The 10267-nt window shown below is 57.3% G+C and overlaps 1 protein-coding gene across 1 annotated transcript; it reads right to left on the bottom strand.

Annotated features, from left to right (window-relative positions):
• Window positions 1-1607: 1607 nt before the first annotated feature.
• LOC120388712 (ADP-ribosylation factor 6-like) lies at window positions 1608-10038 on the bottom strand. The gene is made up of 2 exons (XM_039510736.1): window positions 9746-10038; window positions 1608-6014 (listed from the first exon to the last, which is right to left on the bottom strand). The coding sequence occupies exon 2, from the start codon at window positions 5980-5982 to the stop codon at window positions 5455-5457; it is 528 nt and encodes a 175-aa protein (XP_039366670.1). The 5' UTR covers window positions 5983-6014; window positions 9746-10038; the 3' UTR covers window positions 1608-5454.
• Window positions 10039-10267: the final 229 nt, after the last annotated feature.

Genomic DNA, 10267 nt, shown 5'->3' on the forward strand with positions numbered 1-10267 from the left:
AGATGTTAATGGCAGACTCTCCTGCAGCACCCGGGCCAGAGTTAGAGACAGGAGGAAGGACAGTCGAAAGCTCCAAGACTGGGAGGGGGGAGATCTGGGTTCCCAAGTCCCAGCTCAGCCCCAGACTTCCTGTGTGAACCTGAGGCCTCACTTCTCTGGCATTAAGAGGGATGATGGGGGGGTGGAAACTAGTGATTAGAGCAGGTAGGCTGGTAGCCAGGACTCCTGAGTTCTATTCCCAGCTTTGGGAAGGCAGTGGGGTCTAATGGTTAGAGCTGGGAGCTAGGACTCCTGGGTTGTTCCCAGCCCTTCCATGGACTCTCTCATTTTAGGCAAGTCACTTGACCTCAGTTTCCCCATTTTCAAAACAATGGGCTTAGATCTTCCTCCCATTCCTTACCGGCAGAAGGAGCAGTTCTCCTCTTCCCCCACCCCCTCCAGAGCAGAGGGGAGCCAGCCTGGCAAAGAAGACAAGTAGAGCTCAGTTTTCAAAAGGTCCCAAGCCTGCTTTTGAGAATTTCTCGAGCCCCTCCCCCACCTTGGGTTGGCAGAGAGAGGGGCTGCAAACGCCGAGATCAAACCCCCAATGTGAGAGCTGAGCCTGGAACCCAGGAGTCCTGAGTCCTGGGCCCCTGCTCAGTAGTTCTGCAGGAAACGAGGGAGGCTATGAAAAGCAGAATGACCCCCTGTATAGCGAGGAGGTGGTTGGCTTAGCGGGTTAGGGGTGGGGGAGGGGCGTCACATCTGTGCCCAGACACCAATTTGGTTTTCTTCTGAAAAGTCCGGGGCTCAGGCGTCGGTGCAGCGAGCCGGAAATGAGATCAGCTGCCGCCTCCCACACCCTCTGCACCCGCTTCCACGCCCCTGAGTCACAGCCACGCTTCCCCTCTCGAAAGAGGAAACGAAATGCTGGGTAAGACATTACTCACGCTGGGGCCTCTCCCGGTGCACACGGCGAGAACCTCAGCTCAGCCAAGCGAGCCAGAGAAGGGGGAACCCTACAGGGGCAGAACTGCAAGCAGGCCCCCGAAAGGTGGTCTCTGGTTGACCCCAGAACCACTGTAGGTAGCCAGTGGTTCCGTCCTCTTAAAAAAAGGATGCTCCACCCACCATGCTTGCATTGAAACCTCGGGCCTGGTTCACTGATGCTTTGCACCAGCTGTACTCATGCAAAATCACCCCCATTCTGAGGCCGTTGTTTTGTACCCCCCAACTCTGCCCAGGTGCCAGCCCCTCCGCCAGGCATAGGGCATCAGACTTCGTTTGAGAACCGCCGAGCGTTGCTAGGGCAGCGTTACAACCACCCTTTGGCTTAGCTCCGACACGGCCCTTTTCAGCCCCGGCTCCCAGCGTGCTTTACAAGCGACGGGTCACAGTCCTCTTTTAAACTGGTGAAGAAACTCAGGCGGCGAGCAGGGGAAGGGGTCAAAGTGGCAGAGCCGGAAATAGAACCTGGATCGCAGTGGCCCTGTCCAGGGTTCTAACCACTGTCCCATGCTGCCTTGGTAGAGACACTCGGGGGAGAAGGAATTAAAAAGAAACCATGCCCTTTTACAGAGGGGAATCTCTGCATGAAAGTGAGAAATAAAGCACAGGACAGCGGCCAATACGATTTTTAAAAAAGATTTTCATTTGCATAAAGATTAGAAAGAAAAAAAACACCTTTAAAAAAAACCCAAAAAACACAGTTTGAACATAATGAGCCCTTTGAAACACACTGCACTCGCCGAGTCTCCGGCTGCAGGGAGAAATTTACCAAAGAAAAAAATAGGAGATGCTAAATCTTCCCAGATTACATGTACAATAGGCAGAGAATACCTCCCCTGTGTAGCATCTCCCCAAGCAGATTACAGCCCCCGGCGGATCTGAGCACATCTTACTCTTAAAGTACCTTCGTTTTCCTTTAAACAACAGTGGCACTTCAGTAAAGGCACAAGAGTCTCCAATTTGCTCCCCTTCGGGAGGAAGGTTTTAGACAGCCCCTCCTCATCCCCACCTCACACTGGGAAGGTAAACGCTCCATCGGCTCTGGATCAGAACCAAACCCGATGCAGAATTACGGGGAGATGAGGTGGCCACCCACCGCGCAGCAGAATCAGCTCCCAAGCCAGCGGACGTACACACACACACACTTGAGATGAACGTCTGTGTAATGATGAGACGCTTACTAACGGCCCCAACCAGTGAGTGGAAACAGACTTATGACACCACCCTGCCAGCAGCTTCTGGTAAATTTGTAGGGCCGGTCCAGCTCCCACACGCAGAGACTTCTGCGCCTCTGGAATCCAGGCTGGAAAAGTGGGCACGCACCGTTAACATGGCCGATCGGCCGAGTCTGGAGGAAGAGTACATGGGACTCATGCTCTGCAGTCACCCCTATGGTAGAAGCTGCTCATGCCAGACGCACGCCTAGACTTTTAAGTGCTGTCGCCTGCTCACCCTGTACGAGACGCAGGAGGGGAGGGGAGGGGAGGGAAATGAGCCGTTTCTTTTTTCTGCAGGAAGACGAGCCTGCCCAAAGAATCACAGCCGTCCCGCAGTAAACAATAAACAAGAGCCGCAGAGTCTCATCAATCACGCACGCAGCCCTCACCCGGCTTCATTTCAGCAGGAGCAAACCGGTGCGACTAGGGGGTGCCGGTGGCAGAGGGGGGATTTTGGAAGCGCGGGAGCAAAAGGAAAGATACATGTGCTAAGCTGGAATGTTCAAGGAAATCTGCTCCCAAATCTGCCTACCATACACTCGCCTCTAGCCCCACGGTGGAACTGGCACCGCCACGTGCATCGCTTCTATTGCATCATCCTCATCTTCGCCAACAAGCACACCTGCACCTTTAAGTGCTCGTCCACATGGCTAGCATCCCCCCACCCCCCAAGAAAGGCAATGCTGGAAGGCTTAAGGACAGCGGCAGCATCAGGCCAGCGGCTAGTCTCCCCTCGCCCCAAAGGGAGGGAGTCAGCACACGCCCTGTGCCCTGCTCCACGTGGCCGAGCCGGTTTCGAGCGAGAGGCAGGGACAAAGTCTACAAGGCCAAGGCTCGGCGAGAGCGGGGACCACGCCACAGGCAGGTGGCACTGGGGCTGCCAGGGCCCGGCTGGCGTGGACTCCTTGGTAATTAGGCTCAGACACCCGAGGGGGAGAAGGGCACCGCCCCTTTTCCTAGTGATGATTCATTCGTTCCCAGGAGGGGCACACCCAAGGAGTAGGTTGGGAGCCCGGCTGCAGGGAGGGTGGTGTGTGATTTCCCTCAAGGGTTGCCCACAGGACTCGGAGATAAGGAGGGGATGCGGGGACATGGCTGTAGGGAGTCGCCTTCCTAGACCGGTCCCTGCTCAAAGCCACGGCAGCGGGGTCCTGGCAGGGTGGGATGGCGCATCTCAGTGGAGGTGTGTGGCAAAGGGGGGCGGTGAGAACAGGCCTCGGGTGGGGCGGGCAGAGGCCACGCAAACTCATTGCAGCGCTGGGTTTGGTTGGAGCAGCACCCACGCAGGGAAGGAAAAAGGGAGTTTAAATCCACGCCCTCGTCTAGCAGGTTTCTCACGGTGGCGGCTTCGCCCCGCCCGCCTCCCCAAAGAGCGAGAGAAGGGCCCACGAACCAGGGGAGAAGGGCTGTGCGTGTGAGAGGGTTAAGAGGGAGGGGGAACAGCTCCAGCTTGGCACGGCCCCCTGCAATCTCTGAGTGGATTTCCCCCCCCCCGGAAGGACAGGGCCCTCACCACATGGTGCTACCACCGCTGTTGGTGCTCCTCACCACGTCTGCACCCCCCTTCCACCAGGATCAGCCGCCTCTGCCGGATGCGGTTTGCTTGGCAACCAGCCCCTGCCATCTTGTGGGGCAGGAGGAGGATGCTAAGAGGACAGAGCAGGGGAGGAGCTGGGGGGCAGAGCCCATCATCCCACGGGAAGAGGGGCCAGGCCAACAGCTGGAGGCAAGTGCCACTTCCGTTCCTCCCGGCTGAAACTAGACACACAACTTTCCCAACCATGGGGACCCCGTTGTGGATCCCAGTGTGGTGGGGCTCTGGCTCTAGGCACACCGACCCCTCCTGCCTTTGCCCTGGGGATACCCCATCCATAGGAAGTGAAGACATATCCCTGAGACTAAGGGGGTCCCCTCCCCCAAACATTCCCATCAGGATCCCCTCGCTTGGCTTCAGCGGAGCCCTGGGGTACTGGCAGCCCACGCCTGGGATGGTCACAGACCGGGAGGGCTCTACGGGCAGATGGCCTGGGAGCCCATGCGGGGAGGGTGGGGGATGACACCTGTACCCCAATAGAGAAGCTGGGGGTGAGGAGATGTGAGACATTTACCAAGGAACCCCCCTGCAGATTCCAGCCTACAGCTCAGCAAAGGACAGAGCTTTGAATGAGTCCCGGGGAAAGGGTGCAGCCACATCCGCAGGTTAACGACCATCCCCGCTGGGCCCCATCCGAGGCCCACTGACATCCCAGGAGACTGACGCCCCCTGGATTTGCACCTGGCCCACGGCCGCCTTCCCCACAAACAGAACCGCCAGCCGGCAAGGACAGGTAGTCCCAGGAGTCGCGGGAGAGCCACTCCTCTAAGGTGGCTCTGATGAATGGGCTCTTTGATTCTCCCCGCCCACGTGCCGCCGGGGAAACTGGTTTGGGAGGAGACCTGTGGGCGTGTCTGCGTCTCCCCAGGATGCCAGCCCTCCTCCCGCCAGGCTAAGCTAGTCACCAAGGCGTGCAGGGCCCAGCCCCCTCCCACACGGGGGGCAGCCCTTACGCCTCACCCAGGCTGGGTCGCTGGCAGAGAAGAATGGCAGGGCACGGGGATAGATAAGGATCAACCGAGTTTTAGTTTGATTGGGGCACACAGCTGTCACTCCCAACAGACAAAGACATTCTTATAATCGTGGGTTATTGGGAAGCTGGACGGGGGACCCCCATAAACCTGCCCCCCCAATGCAAAAATCTTAAGTGCCTAGTATAAGAACTCTCCAACACCTGCCCCACCCCTCGACTGGTTCTGCAAAACCGCCAGGACATAAGGAAAGGGATGGATTCCATGAACCGCAGGTGAGAAGGGCTGCTGGTGAGGGCACACCAGTAGCACCAGATGATTTGCCCTGCTGTGAACACAGCTGGAGGGGAGGGAGGAGGAGGAGTTTACACCCATCCCCTGCTTCCCAAGTTATTAAATAATAAACTCTACAGGATTTACAATCAGAAACAAGGGGGAAAAAAAGGCTAAGTGGCCTGCATTCAGCTCTAAAGAGCTCCCCTCCCCCCCACCCCAAAAAAAAAGCATTCCTGACACCCTAGGGGGTGGGTGCCAAGGTACCATAGCAGGGACCCAGTCCCACCCCACCAGCAATTTTGAGAGAGACAAACAGATGAGTGAGGGAAGATGGGGCTATAGGGGTGGTGGGGGCGTTGAATAAGGTTTCACTGGTTAGAGACTCGTGCGTGGGTATAAAAAGCCGGGATTAGGATTTGTAATTGGATGTCAGCCACATCAGACCTTCGAAGAGTCCTTCCCCGGATGTCGCGCACGAGGGCTGGACGTACCAATTCCTGTCCCTAATGCGCGTCAGTCCCAGTTTCTCCTGGATTTCGTGGGGCTTCATGGCATCGGGCAGGTCCTGCTTGTTGGCGAAGATGAGGATGATGGCGTCCCGCATCTCCCGGTCGTTAATGATGCGGTGCAGCTCCTGCCGGCCTTCGTCGATCCGGTCGCGATCGGCGCAGTCCACCACGAAGATGAGGCCCTGGGTACCTGTGTAGTAGTGTCTCCAGAGGGGCCGGATCTTGTCCTGGCCCCCCACGTCCCAGACGTTGAACTTGACGTTCTTGTAGGTCACCGTCTCCACGTTGAAGCCCACGGTGGGGATGGTGGTGACCGACTGGCCCAGCTTCAGCTTGTAAAGGATGGTGGTCTTGCCGGCCGCGTCCAGGCCTAGCATCAGAATCCGCATCTCCTTATTGCCGAAGATCTTGGACAGCATTTTCCCCATGGCTGCGGGCGAGCAGTACAGTCCATACAAGGCTGGAGGAGAAGGAACACAGCGAGATGAAGTCAAGAGCAAGGCAGGAGCCTGTGATCTGGCTAGCCTCAACTCCCCTTCCTGCACTCCACCCCAAGGCAGGCCACTGCAAGGCACAGGTACTCAGAGGGTGGATGGGCCGGGATGCAGGAGATCTGGGCTCATATCCCAGCGCTACCACCAATTCCCACTTGAGCTCTCCAGGCCTCGGTCTTGCCCATCTGTAAAATGGGGAAAACACTGCCTCCCCACCCTTTGTCTTCTTAAATGGGACGCTCCTTGGGGCAGAGGAAGAAGCAGGCCAAACACGTCACAGTGCCTAGGTGCTGCTGCTAACCACAGATCTAACGCGGAAACCGAGGCCCTCCAAAGCATTCAGGCTGGGTCTAGTGCAGCTACGCTTCACCCACCTGGATCACAGAGGATCTCAAACTCCCCCATTTCACAGGTGGGAAAAACCAGAGGCAGAGAGGACACAGTAGGTCACACAACAATCAACGTTTTGTTCCTACAGTCCCACCTCCCAGTCCCCTGTTCCAACCTCTAGCCGCCACTACTCCCCACCCAAAGCTGGGAATAAAAGCCAGGAGTCCTGACTCCCGATCCCCTCCCCTCCTGGGAGCAGAACCCAGGAGTCCTGAGCCACCCCCATCCTAACCACCGCTCTTTGTAAGAGGCCAGATATTAACAGCAAACCAGGAAGGGATCCCACATCTTTGAGGACAGAAGCAGACCTGTAGCTAGTTTCACCAGATGCACTGGGGTCTCAGGACTGTTCCTATAAAAATCAGGACATCTGGTCACCCTACTTGCTGCAAAGAAGCCAGGATTACCCCCAAAATACAGGCCGGGTATTGGGGCACTTCAACACAGCTCCTGACACCAGCTGTTCATCGCTACTCTGGGGGAAGGGGCCAATTTCTCCATGAAGTCCCTGGCAAGCAGAGCCCCCCCCCCCCCCCCCCCGGATCCTGCTAAACCAGCATCTGATTAGACATTCTTCGAGAACAAGCCCAGAGCAGCCTTGAAGGTCAAACTCAGAGGGGGAAGTTTCCAGGAGCTGGAAAATACCCATCATCTGGGCTGGTCTGCCTCGCCCCCGGGGCACAGCGGTTCCACCAACTGGCGTCTGCCCCCCTTTGTCCCACCCTGAACAGTTCTTCTCCTCATCCGTCTGTCCTTTCCAAGCTATGGGAGGAGGAAAACGCCTTTCGCCAAAAAGGAACCAATGGGAGGCAGGCAACAAACCCGAAGCCCGATTAAGTCCAGAACATCAGAACACACTGTAGCAATTTCAGTGTCTCAACATTCCACAGTGGGAACTGGCTCCTTGTCGCCAGACCAACCGGCACCCTTTTTGTTAAACCGGTTTAATGGGACCAGTGTAGACACACACACACATGCACACACCCCGCCCCATGTGGACGACTCTCACGACACTTTAAGAGGATCTTGTTTTGGTTTAGCGGGACCCTGTCCCTCGTGGGCCTGATTTTGGTTCAAGGCAATCAAAAACAGCTTTAGGCAGCAACCCCCGCCCCCCCCCCCCAAGCTGCTGCTCTGCGCCTGAAATCAGAACATTTGCCCAGGGGGCGGCCCCCAATTTAACAGCTTCGTGAAACCGGGGCAAGTTTGTGGAGGTCCCCCAGCATGGCCCCTCCGAGCCCCCTCCTCCCCGCATGGGGACCCGTAGGAACCCAGACAAGGAAGGCACAGAGTCCCTTTCCCAGCTGACTGTCGGTTGCTCTGTCACAGAATCCCACCCATAAACAGCTCAAACTCCAGAGGGATGGCTCAGTAGTTTGAACATTGGCCTGCTAAACCCAGGGTTGTGAGTTCAATCCTTGAGGGGGCCATTTAGGGATTTAGTTGGGGATTGGCCCTGCTTTGAGCAGGGGGTTGACCAGACGACCTCCTGAGGTCCCTTCCAACCCTGAGATTCTATGAAAGCCAGTCAGGTTGCTTGCCCCCACAACCCCTGCTGGGGGGGGGCTCTTCCAAAGCACCCCCCCCACTCTCATTGTAAAAACATTCCAGTTTCCAGCCTCTGATTTCCTCCCAGCCAGTTTATTCCCATTTGTTCGTGTGCCAACTCCGTCCTTGAGCATCAGCTGCTCCTCTCCCCAGTCCCATTCCTGGCTCTGCCACCGGCCTGCTGAGTTGTCACCCCTCTGTGCCTCAGTTTCCCCAGCCTGACGCAGGGATAATGATACTGTCCTCCTTCAGAAAAGGTTTTGAGATACTGACAAAAAGCTCTAGATTGATAAGAGCTATATATTATCATGCCAGCCCCCCGAACAAAATAAATCATACTGACCACAGGTTGGTTTGGGTTTTTTTTTTTTTGGGGGGGGGGAGCATAACTGTGTCTACACTAGGGCTTCTGCTGATCTAAAGTCCTTCAAACCCCACACTCCCCACTAGCTGATCTTGCTGCACCAGCAAAAGTTTCAAGCATAGAAGTTGACCTTTGAGCCACAGAAATTGCTACATCAGGGTCCAACTTTCCAAAACCTGTCCCCCCCCCCCTCGAGTTACAGCAGAAAGAAACGGCTTTTCCCAGCTCCAAAATGGCCCCCACGAGGAGCCAGAGGGAATCCCCACCCGTCAGCCAGACCCAACCCAACGTGTATCGGTTCCCTGACTCAATCGAGCGCTTCCACCCTGCCAAGTGGGCTCAAAAAGCAGAGGCCAGGCCAGCTGGCCAGTTCTGCACATGTGGCTTTTTCCCGCCCCCACCCCAGAAGCTTCTGTATCCATCAAGCGGAACAGCTGGGCTGAGAGTTGGAGGAAGATTTTATTTAATGTTTTTAACCTCCAGTAAGACACTGGAGAGAACTGGGGACAGGTGCTCCACTGCCCGGCGAACTCAGCCAAGCCCCTGATTCTAGCAGGAGTCTCTCCCTGCCCACATAGGCGAGGGAAAGAAAGAGACTCAGGACACCCCCACCCACCCCCAGTTTGTTTGGGAAAGGAAAGAAACTTATCCCCCTCCTCAGTTAGCAGCGCCGCTGGCTGCTACCGGCACCCAAGTCAGGACTGCAAAGAAAAAAATAAATAAATCTACCACTTCCCCTTTCTTCCAGCCCCCACCCACCCCAAGCAAGATTGATTTTTTTTTTGGTGTGCGTGTGCTGCTGCTTCCGGACAGCCAGTAGTTTCTAGAGCTTGTTCCTGGCCGTTTTAATTCAAACCCCCAGATCCACCCAAGAAGTTTCAACCCTTGGGCACACCACCCATGATGCACAGGGAAAATATTTCCTACCAAGCAGGGGAAGGGGGGGGGGGGGAAGAGAGAGAAGAGAGAGACAGGACACCTCTTTAATCAGAGCATTGCCCCCTCCTCTTCTAAACTTGAATTCAACCCCGCAGGTCCACCCAGGAGAAGTTTCAAGCCTTCCCCCAGCAGACCTGAATTCAAATCCTCCCCCCACATGCGCCCATCAGAAGTTCACACGGGCCTCTCCCCCCACCCTTAATGGAAAGGGGGGGTATTTTCAAAGCAAGAAGCGGGGGGGGGAGGAAACCCTTTACTTTTATCCTTTTCTCCCCTCCTTCAGGGCTCGTATTTGGATGTGAACTGAGCGATCAATGCACGTTCCCCCCCCCACTGCAGTGTGTGTGTGTGGGGGGGGGGCTGAACCCACCCCGCACGCCAAGCGGAAGGGGGTTTCGGGGGTACCCCCGGCTCCCGTTCCTGCCCACGCCGCGCCCGGCCCCCGGCCCCACTCACCCGGGCGGGGCAGAGGTCAGCGGCGCCCCAGCAGCAGCAGCAGCTCCCCGCGCGGGCTCCGCCGCGCCCCGGATTCCAACTTCCGAACGCGATGTAACAATTTTCAGCGTCTCCGCGTTCCACGGGGCTGCCCGGCCGCGGCCGCCCGCGGGCTGCTCGGCATCGCCCCGGCCCCGGGGCGCAGCGGATGCGGGGGAGGGGGGGGGAAAGCCCGGCTGCAGGATCCACCGGCCGCCGCGTGGCCCGCTCCGCTCCCGGTCCCGGCTCTCCCGTCTCCAGCCGGCGCCGCGCTCTGCCCGCCCGGGCGTCCTGCAATGGAAAGGGCGCGGACTGGAGGGGGGGTGTCCGCCCCTCCCTTTCGACAGCCGTGCGCATGCTCCGGCTCTTAAAGCGACCCGGGCTCCTTTCCCCCCCCCCCGTTCCCGGCCCCGCTGCCTCCACCCAGCCGTGGGGGGGCGTTTGTCTGGTCAGTTTTCCTTTAGCGAACTGGGAGCATCGGGGGGGTTGCTGGGTTGCTAGGTG

This window comes from Mauremys reevesii, linkage group 22 (assembly GCF_016161935.1).
Source record: "Mauremys reevesii isolate NIE-2019 linkage group 22, ASM1616193v1, whole genome shotgun sequence".
NCBI classification, from domain to species: domain Eukaryota; kingdom Metazoa; phylum Chordata; order Testudines; family Geoemydidae; genus Mauremys; species Mauremys reevesii.